At 38.4% G+C, this 26,514-nt stretch overlaps 1 protein-coding gene across 1 annotated transcript; it reads left to right on the top strand.

The window, feature by feature from the left end:
• Window positions 1-6,417: 6,417 nt before the first annotated feature.
• LOC127449334 (synaptoporin-like) lies at window positions 6,418-15,138 on the top strand. Its single transcript, XM_051712690.1, has 5 exons — window positions 6,418-6,553; window positions 8,753-8,871; window positions 11,220-11,418; window positions 11,557-11,748; window positions 13,794-15,138. The coding sequence occupies exons 1-5, from the start codon at window positions 6,530-6,532 to the stop codon at window positions 14,109-14,111; spliced, it is 852 nt and encodes a 283-aa protein (XP_051568650.1). The 5' UTR covers window positions 6,418-6,529; the 3' UTR covers window positions 14,112-15,138.
• Window positions 15,139-26,514: the final 11,376 nt, after the last annotated feature.

Below are 26,514 nucleotides of genomic sequence, written 5' to 3'. Positions count from 1 at the left end.
GCATCTTGGCAGTGCTGGGGCTTGAACCCCTGACCTTCTGGTCAGTAACCCAGAACCGCTGAGCCACCACTGCCCCTAGCAGCACTCATTATCCACTACCACTACAAAAGACACCAACAGTGCTTTGATTAATTGCATGTGGTACACTATTGCGATAATTTATTGAGATAAATGAAATTATAATTACCTGCATTTTTCTCCCATCAACAGCGTAAAACCCTTTTGTTAGATGCATATTATCTTAAGGCACTCAGCTATTCTTTTTTTATAATATTTTATTTAATTTTTTAAATTTTTGTCTCTGCATAATCACGTATTATGTATCATTGATGTTCAGTACAAGTATAATTAATTACATTCTGTATAACACATTATCATTTGATTGGAATTTTGGAGGTCTGGAATTTTTCTTTACTGTATTGTAAAAATTTTTCACTGATAACTATCTTTATCTTTTTAAGCACATTCACACCATTATACAGTTATGTATCTCCCTAGTGTTGGTAACGGTCTTTGCTTGCCAAAGGCTGCCTGCTTCATTGGCTCCATTCTGGAAAATATATTTATTGACTACCCTATTTGAAAAAATCCCACCGTATGTGAGCAGAGGGCTGCTAGGAGGCCAGAATTAAATTAGCTTTGAGTGGATCCTGGCATAGTGTGTGATCTAAAGCAACAAGCCAAAGAGAGAGGGAGGTCATGGAAAAACTAAGCAGAAAAGACATTTGTGAAATGACTCCAAAATGTGGGCTATATGTTATTATGATTTTCACACACTTCTTCAAGGGAGTTTTCATCATGTTTTGTTAAAAAGGGGACATCAGTGAGAAAATTCCATAGTTTTAACAGGATCGATTCCAGCTGACCACAGGAACAGCAACAAAAGGATACCCACAATTTGGGCCATCACACTACTTAGTTACAGTAAAATAAATAAATAAATAACCAATGAATACTACATAATTTTTACTGAGAACAGATTAACTTCCAGGTACACAAGAGATGATGGACAAAAGGAGCACAAAGGAATTGTTGAACCAAAAATTTAAATTCGGAACTAAAATTATTACATTTTAGGCACTAACTCTTAAAAAAATCATGCCATAAATAGTTTACATCTATCAGTTAATGTCATACAAAGTGCATTACACATTAAAAATGGAAATCAATATTTGGTGTGACAGCCTTCGCCTTTAAAACAGCACCAATTGTACTAGGTTCAGTTGTAGGGCTCCTTGTTATTCTTCTATGCAATTATATTTCCAAAGGTAATGTTGAAATCTGCCATTGATATTTCCTACGATACACTAAAAGCAGAATATATACGTAAAATAACCGTTCTAACACAAATATTTTTATGAAAAATAAAATGTGCCTAAGCCTTTTGTACAGTACTATACACACACACACACATAATTTATTTAAAAATCTTTACAAGAATCTTTATGTATCTCTTTACATACAACAGTATATAGTGATCACATCTGTCAAGCTCCAAAAAAGGCAAAAACAAAAAACAAAAACAAAAACAACATAATAGTCTATAAGCTATTTCCAAGTGTTCTGAAGCACAATGGTCACAATGAACTATCATTGTATGGAAAAGGCTGATTTTTCAAAACTAATCCTGATTCTTCAAAACTGTGTATATTTTTAAAGCTTGAAAATAAATATCTACACGTGAGGGTGGCTAGCAGCTAATCTCTATAGTCAATAGGTTTCAGATTCCATATATGATAATTCCAATAATCAAGATGACTCAAAAATTAAAGCATGAGTCTGAGCCATGGCCTAGAAGTTAAACATGCCCTCTGTCATACTGGAGGTCATGTGGGTGACAGGTGTTAATCCAGTTGGTGTACTCATTCTGTTCCCCCTTTTCGTCCACTTTGTTTCTTGGCTTTTTCTACTATCTACTGTCAATAAAATAACAAAAAGAACAAAGATAAAATAAAGGGTTGTACACTGGCCATTTCCCCCCATCAAACAACTGCTGCTAAGTAGGGGTTAAACCTGTTGCTTTAAATCCATTTCAAACACAACAGCCCTCCTAGTGAAGAATTACAGTGACACCACTAGTAAAAATAACAGCATGGGCATCTAGATGCTTGGAAGTAGGCTGTAGCATGAATGAGATAGTTTAGAGCAGCAGATGGCAGCATTGCATAACAGCATGAAGAGAAAAAACCCTATATGATCAGGGTGTGCAAAATATCAACAAATTCAATGTTTCTTTCTTTCTTTCTTTCTTTCTTTCTTTCTACTAGAGGAAAGATTGTATGAGATAATCATTCTAGGTTTTGGCAACACTGTTGGGTAAGTTAATTAAAAAGTAATCCATTACAAATTATTAATTAATTCTCCAAAATTTTATTCATATTACCTTACTGATTGCTTCACTGAAAAAGTAACATTTTAATACACTTCATAGAAAAGTTTTTGTATTTTGCTAAAAAAAAAATCAATATTATGTCTATATTTCCACCTTGTTCATTTTTGCACTTAAGTCATATGCTCAGCACCACAAGTTTCTCCCTTACAATGACTGATTAGGGGTGCATGCCCTTCATCTGTCACTGAAAAGCAAACAGATGTACTTATTAACATAACTCATGTTTTGAATGTATTCTACATAACTGATATTGTTTAAGCAATGTGTAACATAATTGAAAGTCAGTAAGTCTTGTTTCATGTCTGGAGCATGGTGTCTGGATCTTGACCCTTCTGTCTGGTTCGGTTTTGGTGTCGGGATCCAGACACTCATGTTCCATGTGTTGTCCTGTATTGGCGTGAGTGCATTACACTTATCATCTTAGTAGCATGCGCTCACATCAATAATCTATGTCTGTCTCTCACGACCGCGGATGCATGTTGCGCTCGCTTTGCGCTGCTCGCCCGGGTCAAGCTGTCTTCATATTGTGCTGAGGTTCAGTCACTTCGGTTTCAGGCGTCAGGGGTGTGTGTGGCCGAACTCTCGCACAGGTGTCCTGTCTTCTTTTTGTCGCCTGTTGCGTGCATCGCATGGCGTTGGCCTTCGTTTAGTGTGAGAATGCGTGGCATCACTTTGTTTGCCATTGCTACACATTCTCTCGTCTTGTTTGTCAGTTGGCATGGGCATATATTTTCTTATTGCCTTGGTGATATGCGCTCATGCCATTCGGGTGTTTCGTTGTCTTGTGAGAGCACAAGGGCAGCTTTTCAGAGTCATATGGTCAACTTGTCTGTCCTTTTCAAAGTTGATTTATAATCCTTTGTGTAAAGGATTCTTAAAAATTCCTGCTCGAAATAGTACATGTTTTAACCATACATTTTATACCTTGGATACAACTGAATATATCAAAAATTAATTAACATAAACATTCATGAAATTCAGAAAGGTGTGCTTTATCATGAATAGTACAAGGTTAAAGATTATAATCATAGATTTGTCAATTATAAGTGATTACAAATCACTACACATATTTTAAAAGGTACATCAAGCTATAATCATTAATTTGTCAGTTATAAAAGTGATCACAGGTCATAACATCATTTTCAGAATTATCTAGCAAGCCTAGATATTGTGTATTTAGAGGGTTAACTCAGCGAAGTACTGTGACTTTGTGTGAAATGTTCCTGGATTAAGATGAGATGTCTTCGTATTAGAATCGTGCAAACATGAGGCTTTAGCTCTGTGTCTTGTTAATGAGTTTTTTAGCATGTAACAGGAAATGTCTCATTTTTAAGTGTTCGTGTGTTACTAAATGAATGAAAAAAAGGGACTTCTTTTTTAGCTGCTGTTTGCAGAATACTGATGAGAGAGGATGTCTCATGACTAATTTGGAGCCTAGAAAATTGGTTATTGTCCAGAATAAAGAGTCATAGAATTGCTGTTGTTTTGTTCATTGTAATTCAGGAGGGTCTCTCAAGGAAACCTGCTTTAGCTCTGTGTGAAAGTTCAGAAGGTCATGCTGAGTCTGCCCTATGTCACTGTCCCATGGTTTGAGGGGCCTCTCTGACTGATGGCTGTTTGGCTCCTTGACCATTTTATCATCCAAAGGCAGGCCTCAACTAGACTCCTTGGCACCTAGCCGAGCAGAATCTTTTAATTTATGACACTGAGGAATTCCAAGGTTAAAAGGTTGGGTTTTCTGGATTCAAGTCATATTGCATTATAATTTTTCCTGCCTTCAGTCACTACAAGGCAGATCCCCTGTCACTGCCTGCACTCACAGCCATGAAGACCATTCTCCCATCACTGCTAGTGCCCACGGAGGTCGTTCCCCTGTCACTGCCTGTGCTCACAGTTACGAAGGCTGTTCCCCTGTCACTGCCAGTGCTTACGAACAAGGAGACCATTCCCCAGTTGCGGCCAGTGCCTTGGCCTTCCATGGCTCCGCCGCCCGAGCCTTCCTCGGCTCCGTCCCCTGAGACGTTCCCTCCTGAACCCTGTCCAGCAGCCGCCGCCCAGTCCTCTGACCCCTGTCCAGCGGCCACCGCCCAGTCCTCTGACCCCTCTGCCTCCTCCCAGGCTGCCAGACCCCGCCTCTGCCCTGAGGCCTCCTTCGAGATCACCAGACCCCGCCTCTGCCCTGAGGCCTCCTCCCAGGCCACCAGACCCTGCCTCTGCCCTGAGGCCCCTCCCCCCCCAGGCCACCGGACCCCACCCCTTTCTTTAAGTTCCCTCTTTGGTTTCCCTCCCTTCCCATCCCTCCCTTTCTGTTGTGTTTTCTGTATTATGTTAGTGCTTGTTTTGTCTGTCTTGTGTATTGTTTGATGTTCCCGTAATTGGATGCCGGGATGCGTCCCTTTGGTGGGGGGGAGATACTGTCACGGTCCTGTCACTCTGTCAGCTGGGGTTTTGTCTGACAGGACCGTGGCATGATCATCCCATGTCTGTCTTGTGTTTTTGGTTGGTCTTGTTTCATGTCTGGAGCATGGTGTCTGGATCCTGACCCTTCTGTCTGGTTCGGTTTTGGTGTCGGGATCCGGACTCATGTTCCATGTCTTGTCCTGTACTGATGTGAGTACATTGCGCTTGTCATCTTGGTGGCATGCACTCACATCAATAATCTATGTCTGTCTCTCATGACCTCGGACGTGTGTTATGCACGCTTTGCGCGCCCGTGTCGCGAGCTGTCTTTATGTTGTGCTGAGGTTCAGTCGCTTTGGTCTGAGGTGTCGGGTGTGGCCAAACTCCCGCACAGGTGTCCTGTCTTGTTTTGTCTCCTGTTGCGTGCATTGTGTGGCGTTGGCCTTGCGATGTATGCTCAGGCTTCGTTTAGTGTGAGAATGCATGGCATTACTACGCATTCTTTGTTGGTTGGCTTGGTCGTATATTGCCTTATTGCCTTGGTGATGTTTCATTGTCTTGTGAGAGCACGTGGCTTTGTTTTTGTTTTTTTATCGCCATCGTGCCTCTCTGTCTTATGTCATACCCCGCCTCCTTGTTTACCTATAATTAATTCATTTGTTACACTTGCCCTGCATTAACCTGTTTGATTTCCTTCCCTATATTAGTCTCCTCGTGTTTGCTGTCCAGTGCCAGTTCGTCTTGTTTCCAATCTTGTGTGTCTTGTGTTTCCAGTGGGTCTTGCTTCCAGTCCCTGTCCTGTTCAGTCCGGTCAGTCTTGATTCCCTGTTTCCCTCTGCCCCAGTCCTGGATTATAATTACTTTACGTTTTCTCCTATGGGGTAGTTTGTGTTTGTTTTTTCCCCCTTGTGGGAGTTTTATGTTGGATTTGTGCTTTATTTTTTATTAAATAAACCTTTATTTTTCACTCTGCGTTTGGGTCCTGAGCCTCTCTATTTCTGACATTGACAGCTAAGTGATTTTCTTTACACTAAAATGAACTACAAGAAAAAAAATATTTCCAAAAAATGAATTGGATACCAATATTTTTTATACACTGTATTTAGCAACCTAGTTAGAAACAGAACTGTCAAAAATGGCATAGATACAATTATAGTTACATTTATTTAATGACTATTACCTTAAACTGTCAATAGTAGATAACATGTTTTTGTTGGACTGTGATAACACTCCTGGTTGAATCCTTTGTGTTAGCAGTCCAGAACCCTAGTCTTTGGAATTAATTTACCAGATTCCTGTGTAATAATTTACTATGATTAAAGAAAATCGAGGGCCATTGTTGTGGCAGTTTTTTATTTATAGGTTACTCAAAATTATTTTTGTCCTCTATGTAAATCACTGAGGTAATGGCTGACAATGTGCCTAGCACATCTGTCAGAGTTTACATTATGGTGCGTTAAATTATTACATGTGTAACTGTTTATCTTTCGTGTGTGTGGGAATGGAGACACATGTGCAAGGGGTCTTCATCTATGATATGCAAGGGGTCTGCATATGTGATCATGTGTGACCCCATTATGTGTGTGTGCGTATCTGTATGGGTGTCATTTTCTGACACAGTTCAACTCACGTACAGTGCCAGCTTCACTCATTGAGTATCTCTGGATTTGGCTGGCAGAGGAGCTTAACACGCTCTCTTAGACAGGCACACTGGCTGATGCTCAATCCGTTTCATCAATGTGTATGGTCATATTTGCTCCGGTGAGAATTCTCTTTTACTAAGACCTTTATATTTGTACATTTTATGGCATTCATATTTGTTTTTTGTCAGAGAAGAGTTGGCACAATTGTATCACTACTCTCTTATAGCAAAGCTTGGCTAACTTTGAGGGTGCATTTTGTATTATCAGAATAGAAGTTTAATATGATTTAAAAGGGCACCAGTATGTAAATGGACTGGATTTGCCAATTATTTTAATGACAGTAACAGGGTAAAGTGTCTGATGAATTTTCTTATGATGATGCATGAATATTTTTTGTGGTTTCTCATTGCTTTGCTAATATAGTGTGTTGATATGCATGCAAGCATATGTGAATCAGAAATCAGGTTTAATTATTAGCTGCTCTTTCGGGTCGCAGCATCGGCTCCCTGTTTGTAGTCTTTCTTGCCTGAATAATTAATCTGCTCTTGTTGAAATGTGCAAAAGATTGATGCCATCCAGCACTAGACAGACACATTAATGATGTATCTGAGCTATATGCAGCATGACTGTATATTGCTTTTGTGTGTAAATGTGTTTGTAAGTGTAAATGTGAGTTAATTAGTGTGTGTATGTGTGTGTGTGGGCAGGTTTAAGTGGTTTATGAGGACTTTTTTTTTAGGTTACAAACTGGTAATTACAAGGGTATTATGCTATAAACATGGTTTATGAGGACATTTCTAGTGTCCCCATAATTAAATTCGCTTAAAAAACATACTAAATGATGTTTTATAGAAAACGTAAAAATGCAGAAGGTTTTTTGTGAGGGTTAGGTTTAGGGGTAGGGTTAGGGTTAGGGGATAGAATCTATAGTTTGTACAGTATAAAGTCATTATGTCCATGGAGAGTCCTCATAATGATATGTGTGTGTGTGATTGTGTGTGTGTGTGGGGGTGTGGGTGTGGGTGTGTGTGTGCTGGCAACCCCTGGGTAACCTTTGCATAATTCACTGAGTCTCATCATGGACTCAACAAAGAATTTTTTTTCTTATTTGCTTCATCTGTTCCATGTATGAACACCCTAAATGCATTATTTTTATATATTATTATATAACATCAAACATTATATTTTATTAGACATAATATTATTAGACCTTATATTCTAGACCTCAGACGGGATGGGATTTTTTATATATGTTTATACAGTTCTGGGGTTGGCATAAAGGGAAAGTTCACCTCAAAATGGAAATTCTGCCATCCAAACCCGAATTACTTATTGTCGAATACAAAAGCAGATGTTAAGCAGAATGTTACCCTAAGTCACCATTCACTTTCACTGTATGGGAAAAAATGCAATGAAAGTGAATGGTGACCAAAACTGAACATTCTGCATAACATCTCTATGTAATGAGGCTAAGTAACTGAGGACAGATTTTTCATTTTTGGGTGAACCATCCCTGGAATAGCTCATAGTTAATCTTTTTATATGTTACATACAGTAGCCTGCATGTAGCCTACAGCTCAAATCTGGAGAAAAACATTATACAATTATATTCCAAATATGTTGTGCTGGTCTCTCTCTCTTCACATTCAAATTGATTTATTGGCATAATATACTTTAGTACATATTGCCAAAGCATATTTGTAATTAAATTCATATCTATTCTCTCTCTGTCACTAACATACCCAAACCAAAAGTAATTGCTTAATTAGCATACACAGCAAAGGAATTAAATCTTAATTTAAAGTGCCTACTTCCTCTCACCTGCTGTATCATATTATCAGGAAGAGAGAGGAAGGGATTTGTGGAAAGAGTGAATAGCAGGGGACTTGGATACATATCTTTTCAAACACCTGTGTCCTCAGAGAATAAAGCTCTGGCACTCTGGTCCAGTGAAACTTTTGCCCTTCCATTCATTATACCAAACACGATACTGAACCAGTGAAAACTATTAAACTTGTGTCAAACAAACTTAGTGTCAGGTACACAGGACTTAGCACTTTAAAAACATATTCAAGACATTTCACACAATTAATTGAACAGCAGTCCTATGTCGAAGTAGTTGAAAACGACCTTAAGTCAGAAAAAAGGGAAGGTAATTAAATCCGAATTTTTAATGTTCTGTGAGGTTAATTTGAGTCAGACTTTGTCTGATGAGGTACATTTTACGACAATGAAAAAGATAGCTGATCTTTGTCCTCTCCGCATACTAGCTTTTCAACAAGGATTTCCATTAATATTTTGCTTTTCTTCCCCATAGATTTTTGCTGTTTCAGCATTTGCAACATGTGGGGGATATACGGGACAGATACTAGTTAAAGTACAATGTGCGGACAAAACCCAAAACAATATCAGCATCAGTTTCACCTACCCATTCAGGTAAGTGTTCTTAATCACAGACAACACACATAATAATATGTTACACTATAAAAAACAATATTTATCATTTAATCTACATAATGCACATATGGGAACATACATTAACATCTAAATTAACTGATTTCAAGTTAAAATCAGTTATTTATGTCATTTTAAGGGTCAGAACAGGTAGAAGATAACAACTTAAGAAAACAGATTGGCATAGGCATCTTTAAACACTGTGTACTACTTTTTAGAGAATATTTGACTTTGTAGAACATTAGCTCTCGATTGTCACCATCTTGACTTATGAGAGCAAAGAATGTACAAAATCTGATAACCATGGCAAGTTGTTCTTCATGTCCACCATGATCCATAGGACACGTTTCGAAGCCTTAAACGATGGTTGTATTTCTGTTTACCATCTTAGTAATTGGATAATAGTAAAATGATAAAAATCATCACACATACGGACAAAAATTGGCTTGAGGGTTAAAAACTTAGATTTGATGACATAGAAATGGTTGTTTTGGTTGCAAAATCATTACTATTGGTAAACTTGAAGCAACTTCGCAATCAAGAAACAGATTAAAACAATCTTTTCTTTGTCTTGAAGGAATATTCTGGGTTCAATACAAGTTAGGCTCAATCGACAGCATATATGGCATTAAGTTGATTACCACAAAAATTAATTTCGACTCTAAAATCTGGGTTACAGTGAGGCACTTACAATGGAAGTGAATGGGGGCAAATTTTTGAATATTAAAATACTCACTGTTTTAAAAGTATAGCCACAAGACATAAAGGATATGCATGTAAACAGGATTTTAGTGTGATAAAATCGCTTACTAACCTTTTTTGTGAAAGTTATAGCCAGTTTTACAACTTTGTTACCATGATGATGTAATGTCAACAAACTCTAAAATGACTGTAAAAATTATGATTTAAACAACTTCACAGCTCAAATAATACACAAGTTTTAACATATGCTTTTATATGCTATTACCCTCCAAAAATTGGCCACATTCACTTTCACTGTCCCCACTTCCATTGTAAGTGTCTCACTGTAACCTGTCATGATCCTGCTACTTTAGTCTTAGTTTATTCTTGTTGTGGCAGAATCATGCCAGTCTCCTCTGTCCATTGGTTATGTTTGTACATGTTGTGTGTGTTGTGAGTGCACATGTCTGTGTTTGATTCTTTATAGCCATGTGCACTCGGGTCTGTTTGGTCTTGTATGTTGCACAGGGCTTTGTGTTTGTCTTGCCATGTGCGTCCCAGACTCCTCCTCCTCATTCCCTCATCACTCTCCCTCGTTTAATCCTTGCTATGTTAATTAGTTTCACCTGTTTCTCATGTGTGTTCCTTTTATTTATTGTGCCCTCTTTCCTCATGTCTCTGCCAGATTGTTTTGTGTGTTCATGAGTTTGCCAGTCCGTGTTTTTAGTCGGTTCCTGTCAGTGACATGCACAGACCTTAGCAGGGGCGAAAGGACATGGACAGATTGTGAAGAGAAATCTGCCATTAATGCTGTGCTGTAGTAAAGACACCTCTACTGCTCCTTTGGGCGGATGGCAGTGGTGAGGACTTCACGACAGCATATCCCTCCTCCCTCCCGGGTTTCAGCACCAATGTAACAGGGTAAAGGATGGGCAAGGAGGAGGTGGGAACCAGCTGAACAGTCAAAGTAATATTTTTATGAAAACATAAACACACACACACGGCAGCTGTGTGTGGCTCTCTCTCTCCCGAACTGCCACACCAGGCTCAGCCTTATCCCTCTCCTTGGCTGATTAGCCCGATCGAGGGCCGGCCGTGCGCACTCACAGCCTGGCCCCACCCTCCTCCTCATCACGGGCACCTTTAGATTTGTGAACGAAAGGGGCTTGCGCCCCTGTAGCCCTCGTTCTGTGCACGTCAGTGGTTCCTGTACTCCTCGGTCAGTCCTTGTCTTTATTTTGATTTATCCTATTTGTGTTATTTTCTCCCTTGTGAGTGTTTGTTTCTGTTTTTTCATTGTTTTAAATAAAGACCTTTTTCACTTGCCTCCTGCGTTTGTGTCCTACCTCAACAATTCGTGACATAACCTTGATATTTGCTTTTTTTAAGAAAAGGAGGGGCGAGTCTAAATTAATTTTTGTGGTAATCGATATTGAGCTCAACTTTTTCTGAACCCAGAACATTCCTTTTAATGGGCCATGACAAAGCTCATCATAATAAATGACTATATGTGATTCAAATATCAATACATTAACTTGATTTGACTACTTTTGTTTGGTCATGGAAACAATTATTTGCAAAGTGCATGTGCAACAGAATAATCTAAGCATGTTAGATTAGGGAGTGAGTCCTATGTTTTCTCATCTCAGACTCCAGCAGGTACATTTCAGTGCTCCTTTATGTGAAGGTCCAAGGAAAGAGACCCTGTTTTTCGAAGGGGATTACACTTCATCTGCTCAGTTTTTCGTCACTGTGTCAGTCTTGGCTTTTCTCTATTCCCTCTTGGCCACAATAGTTTACATCTTCTACCAGAACAAATACAGAGAGAAGAACAGAGGTCCAGTAGTTGTGAGTGCATTTCAAAATTTCAGAATGGTCAGTCTGTAGAAATACATACTAAGAAGACTGCTTAAAACTTCTATATCACTTCATCTAATCAACAACACTCTCTTTCTGTTCTCTGGTACTTTTTGACATTCCCTTCAGGACTTCTTGGTGACAATAGTTTTTTCTAGTCTTTGGCTGATAAGCTCAATTGCCTGGGCAAAGACTCTGTCTGGGGTAAAGACAGCCACTGATGTGCATCAGATCCTGCTGTTAATGTCTGCATGTAGAGCCCAGGAGAACCTATGCCAGGTCCTGCAAGAGCCCATCTGGTCAAATCTTAACATGTCTGTGGTGAGTATATTGTTGACTAGGAAGCTAATTTATGTAAAATGGGTCATGTCCCAATTTTTCAACCACTATTATTGAAATAGAAATCAAAACTTTACTGGACAAGGTGTTGATAACTATTGTTTTAATTATGTTGGCTTGACAAGTGAACATACTGTTATTGTATAAACATCAGTTAGGGTTTCATCAAAATCCCTAACCTAGACAAAAAAAAAAAAAAAAAAAAAAAAAAAAATCTAACTTTAACTTTTCCTAGCTAGCTAAATGTAAATATATATATATGTAATTCAAGGGGGTTAGGGGGTTATTAAAAGCTTAAATAACAGTGCATTATTTCAGTCAGTTATCATCAGTGTTGGGGAAGCTACTTTGAAACTGTAGTTTGACAAGCTACAAGCTACTCATAATTTTAAGTAGTTAAGCTACAGTCAAGCTACTCTTTTGAAAAAGAAGTTAGCTACACTACAAGTTACTATCAAAAAGTAGCTAACTACATTGAAGCTACTTAATGAGGCAATATATATATATATATATATATATTTTATGTTACTATCAAACCAATAATATTAATAACAAAATTTACACTAATGACATTTATTAATTAATGTATTAATTAAATACATTTAATGTGTTTAATTAAATATATTAAATGTGTTTAATGCATTTAATGATAGTAACATTAATACAGTTAATAATGGCCATAAAATAAAATACAACAGTATAAAATAAAAACAAAAAAGATCAGACACCATTAATACTATAATACTATATCACTTTTTTATACTATACTTCACACTTTTCCAGGTGTAGCCTACTTCCCTAAAGATACAATTTTTATGACAAACTCTCCTTGAACTGGCATTTTTTGTTCTTGTCACATAATATTTAGTGTGGATAATATGTGAATAAAGACTCAGGGTTTGTTTCTCCCCTCACCTGGGTCCATGCTCATTGTATTTTCTGACTTTTTTGCCATTGACATGCAAGTGCCAGCTTTACAGGTCACATACAGAGGTTGTTCTACAAATATTTGTTCACTTTGTTCAGGTCCAAAAAATGTGGACGGATGGTCATGCTAGATTGTTGCCTAATAATACATGCCATAAATGATTTCTTTTACCAATCATTTTATTTATTTTACATGAAAATAATAGTTAATTAAATGGTAAGAAATGGAGAAATCAAATAGTTCTGCATGATAGTAATTATTATAATAATATATACTGTATATTTATAAATATTATAATAATAACTCACTCGCTGCTCCCAATAACACACAGATGATAAGCAAAATAAACATATTTAGAACAGAAACAAAATCCCTCAAAAGGCAGTAATAACTTTTTGAATTATTTTATTTAAAATAGTAAAGGTAAATATGCTGTTGTGTGATCTATTAATAGCAAAGTATCAGAACCATTCTTTGTTTCATAGAAGAATAACATTTTGTTCTTTTATTAACCATCAGACAATCTCTTCTTATCCAAGTGAGCTGTAATAAGCTCTCAGTAGATGGTGGTAATTCACTACTTTTGTTTGTAATCTGCCATTACAAAAGAAGACAAGGTTGCATGATTCTGATCAGCAAACAGAAATATGCTGCCAGATCATCTGATGTTTTGCCGATAAAAGTTTGGCTTCAACGCAATAAGGAAGGCTATTAGTTATAATCTGACCAACATGATGTAGCGTTTGGTCACGCTACATCGCTACTTGCTGGAAAAAGTAGTTTGCTACTGGAAAAGCTACTCTGTTTTAAAAGCAGCTGAGCTACTGTCAAGCTACTGAAAAATGTAGTAAGTTAATAGCGTCGCTACATGTAGTTAGCTACTCCCAACACTGTTTATCATGTAAAAAAGAAAAATGGATAAAAACAGAGGCTACTATGTATGTAGAATTAAAATACTCTGCACAGTCCTTAAAGCTGTTCTGAACACCCTAGCAACTGCCTAGCTATTCCCTAGCAACCACTTAAAATAGCAACCTGTTTGTCTGTCTTTCTGAAATAGTACATTCCATAGTTCTATTTTATCCTTGTCTGCTTCCAGGCCTTTGGTTTTTTTAACTTCTTCCTTTGGGCTGGTAATATTTGGTTTGCCTACAAAGAGACAGGTTTACACAAGTCCACCCAGCGATATCCCTCCAGAACTCCCTCAGAGAAACGCAGCAGCTTCAGGCAATACAGTCAAACCAGTTTTGATCAGTCTGGAACTGGTTTTGGCCAGAGGCTCTACAACCAGGGGAGTTTTGACTTATTGAGCGGAGGCTTCAGCCTACCCCAAACCAATTTAAGACAGCCAGTGCTGTACCAACAGGTGGGAAGTCCCACATCCAGAGGCCCTCTCATATCTGTTAATGAGATCTGAGGGTGTAGAAGAGAAAGGAATAAAAAAATCTGCCTACACTGATGTCAGATAATTTGTGGTTGTGAATTTGATATTTCTCAAATGTGATTGGAAATTGTAAAATCTTTGCAGATATCAGTCTGCATAAGGTTATTTATTTGTTTGGAAGTCCTAAGAGAAAGTTCCACCGATATGCAGTACATAACCTCTTTTGCATCCTTATTATTTATGTGTGATATGCAAATTAACAAAGTAACTAACAAACAAACAAAACAAAAAAAATAGCATTGTCTCAAATATGGGTGTTGTTTAGATTCAGTAATACTTATGCAGTATTTGAATGTGTTTTAAGTGCAGCATGTCTACATCCTAACAGTTTACACTATCTGTTTAAATATTTCCCTTAAAAAATACTGTAATAATACTATAATACTATGATATACTGTATGCCATGGTACTGTTTGATAACCATATTCATATACCATGGTATTTACGTGGTACTCCAAGGTCCTTCAAAGAATACCATTGGAATTACTATATAGTGTCCAAAACATGGTAATATCTTGTTTAAGTGTTATACCAATGTGCTAATAACATAGTAATACCATGTAAATACATTTTGTTATCTTGTTCTTGTTTCTTGTTCTGTTTGTATTTTCAAGTTATATAAAAGTCAAACAGAACATTTTGTTATGTTCTGTTATCAATAATGATTAATTACCAGTAGACGGTTGGGAAAAGCAATGTGGCTTGAGTCAGAGAGAGATAAGCACTGATTTAGGGCCCTCCAGTTGGCATGAAATCCTGAAAGCCGAGGGTGATGTCCAGTCAGTGATCTTTTCAATGAATCTTTTTGTCTAACCACACACAGCGTTCAGTGCAAGGCATGCATAAGTATGAGTCTCTCCGACAAACCCCAATGCATTAATATCAGGTATATAGTTCCAGTTTATTGTGAAATTAAAAATTGCTCAAACATTACTATGTAAACTGATTGCATTTGTGTTGATCATCACTGCATCTTATAATTAAGCAATAAAATTATACTTATTCTTCCAAATGACTGTCTATCAGTGTTACTTTTGTGCTGTTTCTTTGTTAGGGTGTCTTCTTCAAAAGAGACAACATCCACTGCTGAAGCTACATGTTTTCCCAATTAAGCCTTTTAATGAAGGTGTAAGGGAGCAATTAGGATCTCTTGGCCTGTCAGAGCCCTATCTCAGCCTCATGGTTAACAGCTTTATATCGGCAGAGTACACAACACTGCAGTGAAGCTAAATGCTTGCAGCTGCCCGGGCTCCAAATTGCAGCTTTTAGGTGATCATGAGATTTTAGCCACTGGCATTTTACTTGTTCCAAATTAAAGGATGTGAATGAGAATCTCTACAGCTGTTCAATTACATGCTTTAGAATTAAAGAGTGCAGTGCGGGTGCACTGAAGTACAAAAGAGAGAGATGACGTGGAAAGACAGTAGTGTATGATGGGCTCTATTTTCGTGACCGTGCTAAGTGCAGCGCAAAGCGCAACTACAGTACGCTATGTCTTATCAAATTTTCATGAGAGCGCTAATACTAAGCGCAATTTTCGTGCCAGCGCAAAATGCAAGTGGACGTGGGTGGGAGTGTTTGCATTATCTGTGGGTGTATGCATTCAAGCTGTGAGTGTTTGAATGAAGTGGCGTGAAGCGCACTTCGTTATTTTCAAGAGAAATTGGTCATTGTGCCAAGATATTTGAGAACCATGTCTAATCTTGTCGGAAAGTCTAAATTCAGGTCCTGCATTAGGAGTTTGGATATTCCACAAGCATATGACATCAAAGAGCTATTGATCACTTTTAATATTAGCCATGATTTGTGTGTGAATAGATCAATAATAATAATAATAACTCCTTTCCAGTGCTCAAGAGTGCCATGCAGAATTTAAAAATAAAACATTGAACAGAGAAAATATAACAAAAATAAATAATAAATCAATGAACAATGGGAGAGAAGCAAAACACAATTCAAGCAGGTTAGACACAGATGAGCAGGACGCGAGCCAATAGTCCCAGAGAGGCCGATAGAGAAAATAAAACATACGGTATACACACAGTGCTGGGCGGATTACTTATGAATTGTTCTCAGGTACTGATTACAAATTGCATGACAAAAAAATACAATCAGTAATGTAATCTCATAGTTGTTTTGGAGTAATCTAATCTTTCAACCTAATTCTATTTTATTTTTGTAGTTTATTTTATGTCACATGCATTTGAGTAGGATAATCTTTTTAACATAAAAGTCCAAAGAGGAATGTATTCCATTCTTTATTACTAACAAAAAGTGTCTCACAAAAAGAGCTCCTTATGACATTTTCGAAAGGTGATTACATAAATGAATTAAGCATTAAATCTAACAGCAGTGACAGTGCATGGTCAATTCGAAACACTGAGACATCAAATTCATTTTAAGTCCATAAAACAATAGCAACATTCCGAACATTAATGATCATAAAATCAACAACAACTATATTGCTTATATATATAAGCCTTCATCTAAAAACACAGAAACACTTTTAACCCTTTGTCAGAGTTCAGCCACTTATGTTGGTTGTGTTTTTGTTGTCTTTGTGGCTGAGCTCTGACATCCCTGTTTAGAGTTTTGTCTAGTCTATGTGAGAATGCATGGCTCGCCCTTTTGTCGTTGTCATGCATTCTCTTGTCTTGTTGGTTAATGGCATGAGTGCATTGCACTTATGTCATCTTGCGGCACGCACTCGTGTAAATTGTTTTGTGTTTGTCTCTTGCGACGTCGGGCGTGCTTCGTGTTGCGCTCGCTTTGTGCTGCGCATCCGGGTCGCGATCTGTTGTCATGTTGTGCTGGGGTTCGGTCACTTCGGTCTTGGTGCCTGTTTATCTGTGGCCAAGCCCTCACACAAATGTCCCCATCTTGTCTGTTGTTTGGCATGAGCACGTGTTGCCTTTGTCTCTGGCGATATATGCCCTCATGTCATTCGGGTGTTTGTGTCTGTGAGAGTGCGTGGCTTTGTTTAGTTTCTGTATTGCCACATGTCTCTCAGTCTTGTGTCACACCCCGCCTCCTTGTCTCCTCATTATTAGTTTATTGGTTTCACCTGTCCCTGATTAACCTGTTTCTTTTCTCTCCCTATATTAGCTCCTCATGTATGCTGTCCTGTGCTGGACTGTTTCACTTCATTCGTTGTTCCTGTCATCGTGTGCTCATGTTTGCTGTCTGCCTTCGCTGTCAGTTCCGTAATTCTTGTGTTTATTCTTGTTTGGTTTTGTTTTGTTTTGTCTCCATCGAGAGAGTTTTGGTTTTGTATTTTTTTGGTTTTATTTAATAAAAGCTCATTGTTGCCTATCTGTGCTTCCTTCAAACACCCCATTCCGTGACACCCTTACTGCTTACTGATAGTCCAATACATATTCCAAAGTTGAGGTGTAAGATATTATATTTTGAACAGCACGAATATTCTAAAAGAGCAGAAAATGTAAAAACAGCAGAGTTGCTCCGAGTCACTCAAGGAACAATTGTGTCAAGTTTTATGTCAAGTTTCATGCAGTGGACTCCACTGCATCAGCAGCAACAATAGAGCAATGGGCTTTGTTCCATATTGCTGCACATTTTGCAGTTGAACTATTGTCTACCCTGCATGCGGGACTCTAAGAAATGGCATCCACGCAATTATATTCAGTGTTTGAGCTGCACACTATTGGTGTAATTTCATTCTTAAAAATGAAATTATCTCTATAGATCCAGTGGTTAAATGCTGAGTGTAAAAGAGGGTTCAGTGGAAAGGAGGCGAGAAGCAGCTTTCCTTGTTAAGGTAAGGATTTATTTTTCCCTCTTCACCGCACAAATTTATAGTTTCACTTTAAGCACTAAGTTAAAGAACTATCACACACTACTTCAAAAATAAACTCTCATTACTAAAAATCTTTGCTCTGGCTCGGCTCTGTCGTGTCCAGTCTCTCTCCCCGACTAAGTGCTGTGTGGCTCTATTTATGCCACTCTCCCTGTGCTCACTGAAATTAGAGACAGGTGTTAGACATAATTTAGCTCAGGTGTAGCGCCCTTACCGCTTTCTCTCTCTCCGGAGAGATGCTTGACCACGCCCCCGCTGCCACACTGAGGTAGACCACACTATCTTCTCCTGGCTTGCTAGTAGCGAGTATCAGTTCTGAGTGTAATAAACACAACCCTCCCCCTCTCTTCTGAAAACACTGGAAGACTTACCGAACGTATATCAGCGGTGTGCTGATTTAATATGAAAAATGTAAAAGATAAAGGGAATGAATAGGATAATCAATAAATTATTAACTATTTACTGCCATTGCCTTGTTAATATGTAATCATGTAATCAATAAAAAAGATTATGTAATCCACATTCCATGTAATCCATTACTACCCTGCACATATATGGTCCAGAGCGGCGCAGGTGACAAAACATTCACAGAGGAGGGGATGCACTGCATACAGCCCATTAACCCTAACCTTGCCTGAACTTGACCCAACCCATTAGTGCTTTGTGCATGCAATTTTGCCATCTAGGGCCATTTCTAGCTATAAGCGTTATAAGAGGGCACTTAGGGCCCCCGTTCCACCATGGGGGCCCCCGCCTAAAAGATTCGAGTAAGACTCAGGCATCTGTTATGGCTCGATTAGGTATAGGGGGCCCCCCGTGGCCCGAGAGGAAAAGGAAAATGTAATGATCCGGTGGCAGGGTGGGGGTTGATTGCGGGAGGCCTCCAAGGAGGATTTTGCTTAGGGCCCCCATATGCTCAGAATCGGCCCTGTTGCCAACCCACTTGAGCCTAGACTTAGCGCATCCTTGCACAAAAATATCAAAACTTCATTGCCATGCACCATAATTTTAATTTATAAGTTTCACAACAAGCCACATTTAAAACAAGCTTCAAAGGTCCTCACAGTTTATACATGCCTTGAATGAGGTCTTTGGAATTCAACTTTATTCATTAACAGTAGTTCAACAGCCTAACTGGAGGCTGTTTGCAGTGGCCGAGCAACGTACAGTATAGCAATTAGGCACATTAATATTAGAATGTGTGCTCACAATTGTGTCATTTTACAACAGCTTTCGAATTAGGCTCATCCAATAGGCATTTAATTACATAATAGCAGAATTAACATCTCATGGTGACACATGATTTATTAGTTGAACTTATGTTTTACTCTAGGGGACTGAGTATTAGCTAATCATAGACTCAGCCGAGCAAATGAAAAGAAGTCGTGGTGTTCGATATTAGGAGGTACAAGTGTATGTGAAGAGGAGGCTGGACTGACCCTCACTGTTCCTCTGTTTCAGTCCAGTTTCTTCATTCTGTTCATCCATCTGTCAGTTTTGGCTCATTGACAATGTCCTGTTCAGAGGCTTTAAAAAACGAAGCTACATCCATATATTAACTTTTTAAGCTGAGAAACGCTTGGTGCATCCATCTGATTGCAGCCACTACAATCTACTACCTAAAACCATATTTAAATATATAATTTTCCTATGAATTGATTTACAAAGGTAATTATCCCAGTAATTACCATGTCCCAAAAGGTAGTGGATATTGTCAGAGTTTCAGTTATTCAGGGACCAAAGAAATGTATGCATTAAACTAACACCAAACATTACCCAAACATTAACTAAAGAAATATCCAAATATTACAGAATTCAACTTTTAAAAAGTTATATACTGTAATGAACATTCAAACCAGGAAGTAAAACCATAATTTTTCTAATTACGACTGTCAGGATTAAGAGGCCAAGCTTTTTACCATGCCTCAAATACAGGTCAACATTAAATAATCTATTCATAATTTTATAATCCTGTTTCATTTGAACAAAAATGACACCTTTGAACAAACAACTGACACCGCCAGCAGGTAGGTGTGCATTTTAAACCAAGCCTAAACAATCTAAAGGGAGTCCAGTAGAAACGATGCAAACTCTTAAACTTAATTAGGCATACCCTTGCATCCCTAGATATAGTTTTAACATTTTTTAATGTCAAATTCTTTCCCACCACCCATCCTCCAATACCAAGTTCAAACCTCTTTCCCATAACCTTTTAAGAGATGTTAAGGCCCCATCACCAAGACTCTGAATCAACAAGGAATAATAGACTGATGCTTCATGCCCCTTTCCAAAGGCTGTGAGCACCATGCAAAGAGTGTCTGCAGCTTTAGGGTTTAGGGATGTTAACTACCACCAAAAATAGTACAAAGTAGATGGCACAACTGTAAGTACCTGAAAATTGAGACCTAGAAATCCCAAATTGCTGTGTTATATTTTCAAATGATCTCAAAGCTCCATTTTCATAAAGATCACCAAGTATAGCAACAACTTGTTAATACATAATTTGGGGTTCAGCCATATACTTGAGGAAACATTTAGGTAAGTATCAAAATTAAACATACGGGGAACCTTTGTCCATACTGAATGTAAGTGTGAAATAATGGGATTCATTTTTACTTTTCTAGGAAATTTAATAGAGAGACAATAGATAATAGAGAGGGCAAGGATCACTTGTTCAATGCTGTACCAGAGAGGGGCTCTCTCAGGTGGAAGAGACCAATGGGCCAAATGTCTAAGATGAAAAGCATAGTAATAAAACAAAATTTTGGGGAGGCCTAAACCTTCTTTGTCAGTTGGTCTATGTAACTTACTGAAATGTAACTGAGGTTGTTTACCATTCCAAATAAAAAACTTAGATATTCTATCAAATTGTTTAAAATAAGAAAGAGGAACTTCTAGAGGGAGAGACTGCAGTAAATAATTGAATTTGGGATACAATTAATTTTTATAACATTGACCTTCCCAGCCATAGTAGTGAAGCCCACCTATCAAAATTACACAATACATTTTTCATTAATGGGTCAAAATGCACTCTAACTAAATCTCTCAAATTTTCTGGAAATAAAATGCCTAAATACCTAATGCCTTGCTTCGGCCATTCAAAGGTGCCAGGTTGGAAAGCTGTGGTAGGGCAACATGCTGTCAGAGCAAGAGCTTCCGATTTAGACCAATTCACCCTGTATCCTGAAAATGTGGAGAATAATTAATAATTCTATGGAGGCTAGGCATAGATCTTCTAGGATCGGAGACAAATAATAATATATCATCTGTGTAGAGTAAAAGCTTATGCACCACACCTCCTGCTACAATACCAGGAAAATCATCCTCTTTCCTTATTGCGACTGCAAATGGTTCCAGGGCAAGACAGAACAATAAAGGAGAGGGAGGACAGCCTTGCCTGGTTCCCCTACCAAGAGAAAAATAATCTGAAAATAATCCATTAGTTTGCACTGCCACTGCCAGATGTTTATAAAGTAAATTAATCCACCCAATAAAAGTGTTCCCAAACCTGTAAATTTCCTAAATATTAAAAAGATAGTCCCATTCAACCCTATCAAAGCCTTCTCTGCATCAAGTGAGATGGCAGCACTCGGGGTCTGATCATTCACTACTGACCACATAATATTTATAAAATGTCTAATATTATCAGAAGAACGGCGAACATGAATAAACCCCACTTTATCTATATGCATAAGAGAAGTAATTACACTACTTATTTGATTAGCCAGAATTTTAGACAATATTTTTACATCTAAATGGATCAACGAAATTGGACGATAATTTTTACATTAATTTGGTTCTTTATCTTTTTAAGAATGAGTCTGATCAGGGCTTGCGTCATGGTTGACAGTAGTTCATCTTTCTTTAATGACACTGTGTAAACTTCTAACATAAGTGTAGCCAGTCCTGTGACATAAGATCTAACAAATTCTGCTGCAAAACTATCTGGTCCTGGTGCCTTACCTGTTGGCAAGGCTTTAATTACCTCAACAAGCTCCTCCAAAGTAATAACAGATTCAAGAAAGTCTTTTTGATAGTTCAGCAATTTAGGAAGTTCTAATGGCTCTACGAAGTTGCTAATATCCTTATCGGATATAATCCTTTCAAGGCCTTATTAATATATGTTGCAGAAGTAAATATATTGCCTCCAGAAGACTTCACTGAAGGAATGGTGGGGGGAAAAACTCTCTCTGTTTTATGTATCTGGTAAGAAGATTCCCTACCTTGTCTCCCGACTTATGTCTGTCTTGCTCTGAATAAGCAAAACTCTACCTTCTGTGACAAAATAGTGTTGTACCAATATTTTAGCTGCGTCAACTCTCTAAGACCATTGGATGACATTCAGTGCTTCAGCTCTGTTTCAGCACTTTTAATACTCTGTGCTTTGATCTTTTTAAAGACTGATGCATATTGTATGATCTGCCCCCTAAGAACTGCCTTAAGCGCCTATCTTGCCATGCCCACAGAGGACACTGAGGACCAATTGGTTTCTACATAAACATTAACTTCTGTCTTTAACATTTATTGAAATGCTGGGTCCTGTAGAATGGATGTATTAAAGCATCATCTATATGATTTTCTTTTCTCTTTGTGCGTCAACATCTCTAAACACACCAAAGCATGATCTGAAAGTAAAGTGTTCCCAATTGAGCAGTCTGCGGCAAAAAAGGTATAGTCCCTCCCAGATGGATTCAGAAGTCTCTAAATGTCCGTAAGACCAAGATTTTTACACATCCTCTGTAGTATAAACATTGCTCTAAAGGGTCTACACACTTTTGCCTCACTATGATCAAGAACCGGATCCATTAAAAGATTGAAATTGGGGCCTGGGTAGCTCAGCGAGTATTGACCCTGACTACCACCCCTGGAGTCGCGAGTTTGAATCCAGGGCATGTTGAGTGACTCCAGCCAGGTCTCCTAAGCAATCAAATTGGCCCGGTTGCTAGGGAGGGTAGAGTCACATGGGGTAACCTCCTCATGGTCACGATTAGGGGTTCTCGCTCTCAATAGGGCACATGGTAAGTTGTGTGTGGATCGCGGAGAGTAGCATGAGCCTCCACGTGATGTGAGTCTCGGTGGTGTCATTCACAGCGAGCCACATGATAAGATGCACGGACTGATGGTCTCAGAAGTGGAGGCAACTGAGACTTGTCCTCCGCCACCCAGATTGAGGTGAGTAACCGTGCCACCACAAGAACCTACTAAGTAGTGGGAATTGGGCATTCCAAATTGAGAGAAAGGGGAATAAAATAAAATAAACTTTTAAAAAAAGATTGAAATCTCCACCCAAAATCATATCATGAAGGATCCCAGCTGCTTGTAACTTCCCTCAAGATCTATAAAAAAAGTTCTGATCATCAGTGTTGGGTGCATAAATATTTGCCAAAATAAGATTTTTCAGCTTCCTGTGAAGAAAGGTGTGTTTCTTGAAGGAACACTATATACATTTTTTTACACTTAAGAAAAGATACAACCTTCCTTTTTTTATAGGGTGCCTCAGCCCATTAACATTCCACGTGGAAAGAAACATTTTACATCTTACGACCATCCTTGGCATCAATTCTCAGCTTAGCCAGGAAAAGCAATGCAAAGCTCACATCCTGTGCATGAAGTAACTTCTTACACTCTTTGAAACTCTCACGTTTCGCTTGTGTGGCACTAGTAATGTCCGGAAAAACCATAATGTTGTAATCCTCCTAGCACAACTTGCCTTTATACCTCGCCACATGTAAAACAAAGTCTCTGTCTGCTGACCACAGGAATCTTGCCAGTATGGATCGGGGTCTGTCACCCACTCTGGGAAGCCGACCAAGAGCTCTGTATGCACGCTCTATTTCTAGATGACGGCCAGCTGTGCTGAACAAATTCGAATAAGCCCGTCCAGGAACTTGACCATATCTTGACCTTCCTTTCCCTCTGAGATTCCAACGAAACGAACATTATTACATCTGCTTTGATTTTCCATATCCTCTAATTTATCCCACACCTGATCCATATCAGTTTTGGTGGCCAGTAGGTCAGTCTGCAGCTCTTTTCTGGCTGTTTCTAGAGACTCAATTTGCTTTTCAGCCTCATCCATTCTTGTGACTATAAATGCTTTTTAATGTCCCCACAGTCCAACGATTTAGAATTCGTCATCATCCTAAACTCCCAGCACAGTTTAACAATCAAAACTAAATCAATTCTTACCGAGTAATATTGAGTGAAAGGATAATTGTAGCAAAGTGTACCAGAGAACGCCACTAGGCTGCTTCCACTCACATGGCGTCACGTGACTTCATACAAGTCTTTTTCATACAAATCCTGAATAGGCTTTTTGATGGTTTATACAGCGTGCAAGTGCCTTTGTGTGTCCATATGGTCCATATACATACTCCCAGATAAAAAATTTAAAAAATTGTTTGGAAATATTACTCTACAGAGATCACACAGAATAGAATTTTCTTGAAAATAAAATTAAAGTGGATCTTTACTGGTCTGCAGGACTCCTCTTTTCTGATATTCTTTCTTCAGCTCTCCATGGAATTTCTTTGTTTGTTTGTATAATTTTGTCTGCTAAAATTCTTCTTAAAGTTTCAACAAGAAATGTAAAGTTTGTCAAGACAAGTGTACTGTTAAACAACTTAGAAAAAAAAGAAAAGTGTTAAGGTTATTTAAGCCTTATGTAAGCTTTATGTTTGAATACCTGGGCTGTTTATGAGATTTGCAGTTGAAAGATGTTAAATGCTTCATGTCCTGGCATTGCTAGGCTCTGGCTCAGAAGAGTGCATGCTTTGGCATTGCTAGGTGGTTTCTAGACAGTTACTTGCCAGACAGACAGACAGACAGACAGATAGATAGATAGATATACAGACAGACAGACAGACAGATTTCACTGTTGACCCACGGCCATGCAGTTTCCATTGTTATTTCCATCACATTTATCACCTACAGTTGAAATGTTAGTATTGCGAAAGCTAAAACTGTCTCTCTCAGAAAGACTGTAGCCACAAACTGTGTTGCCAGATTGGGCTACTTTTGATCACTTTGGACCGGAGAAAAATGCATTGGGCGGATGGATAAAATTTGGGCTGGTTTTTTAAATAACTGCCGTTTGTTTTTTGTTTTTTTCTATTTTGTTTGGTCATGTTATTTTAATACATTCTAAAATGCTGATAATAAAGAAAACATTACAGAAAAATAATGTGCAGTGTAGACATCAGTGCAATTTTTCAGTAATGACTCTTATTGGTTCAGTTTAACCAATCAGAGCCAGGTGAGGGAGGCCTGTCAATAAATTTGCCATCTTGACTGAGTTGGTGGGCCGTGATGACCTCATTTGTGATGACACGTGACGATTTTTTAGAGCGATATGGGACCAACTTTAGAACTTAGCTGTGCCAAAGTGGACAAAATATGAGAAGTTGTACCGTAAAGACTGGGAGAGTGACCCAGCTCTCAAACGTGGATTGCACCTGTGGTGGGAGATGACTCGAAGGCCCTTTGTAAATATTGCAACTCTGAAATCAAAGCACAGTTGAGTGATTTAAAAGACCACGGAAGCATTAAAAAAATCCAAGGCCCGATTTGCACCAAGTGTTAAAACATTTGCCGTGCTGGTGGCGATGGCCGGACAAAGTTCAATCAAGGATGACCAAAAGCGCAGTGAAATCAGAATATCAGCCTGCATTGATTGTCACACTTCAATTAATGTGGTTGACGATTTGTTGGACATTCTTTAAGATGAGGTGGCAGCATTCAAAATGCATTCGACAAAGTGCACGGCGGTGATAAAATCTGTCCTTGTGCCATACTTCAGAGAAGAACTAATGGAGGATATCGGTGAGTCCCCTTATTCCCTTTATCTTGATGAAAGCACAGACATATCAGTGAACAAACTGCTCTGTGTATGCGTGAAATACCACTCAAAAAAACACAACAGGTTTATGAATACCTATCTTGGAATTGTGGAGCTGACGGAAGCTGATGCAAAAGAAATTATGGATACGGTTGTTTCCTTTCTATCACAGATTGGCCCTCAGATCAAAAACATGGTAGGCATTGCTACAGATGGTGCCAACGTTATGGTTGAAAAACAACGTTCAGTTTTCACTTTTCTCAAAAAAATGCAACCAAGCCTACAGCTTCTTCGCTGTGTTTGCCACTCACTTGATATCATTGCGAATAAGGAAATGCAGCATATTCCCAGCAACATTGAATATATGGTTAAAGAAACCTACAACTGGTTTTCTCATTCTGCGAAACGTCAATATTACTACATGAATGTTTATGAGACTATAAATAAAGGGGGATGCCCACTGAAATTGCTAAGTCCAAGCTCTACCCACTGGCTTGTGATTGCAGATTGCATTGAACATATTATTGAACAAGAAGATGCTCTCAGACTGCACTTTACCATGGTTTCAAGTATAGAACATTGCTATAGTGCCAGGCTATTAAAAGAGATGTACAACTTCAAAACCAATAGCCTTTACATGCACTTTCAACTACCTGTTCTGATCAAAGCTGTGAACAAATGCTTCCAGTTGGAATCAGGAGACACTCTTGGTAAGTTTAGGG

Source organism: Myxocyprinus asiaticus, chromosome 12, assembly GCF_019703515.2.
Source record: "Myxocyprinus asiaticus isolate MX2 ecotype Aquarium Trade chromosome 12, UBuf_Myxa_2, whole genome shotgun sequence".
Classification (NCBI taxonomy): Eukaryota; Metazoa; Chordata; class Actinopteri; order Cypriniformes; family Catostomidae; genus Myxocyprinus; species Myxocyprinus asiaticus.
The sequence above is the reverse complement of the archived record's forward strand: the minus strand, read 5'-3'. Positions and strand labels throughout refer to the sequence as shown.

Coding starts and splice junctions, on each gene's coding strand:
- LOC127449334 (XM_051712690.1), top strand. CDS start 6,530: ATGTGTATGGTCATATTTGCTCCG. Junction 8,872..11,219: donor AGTTTCACCTACCCATTCAG/GTAAGTGTTCTT, acceptor TTCTCATCTCAG/ACTCCAGCAGGTACATTTCA. Junction 11,749..13,793: donor CAAATCTTAACATGTCTGTG/GTGAGTATATTG, acceptor GTCTGCTTCCAG/GCCTTTGGTTTTTTTAACTT.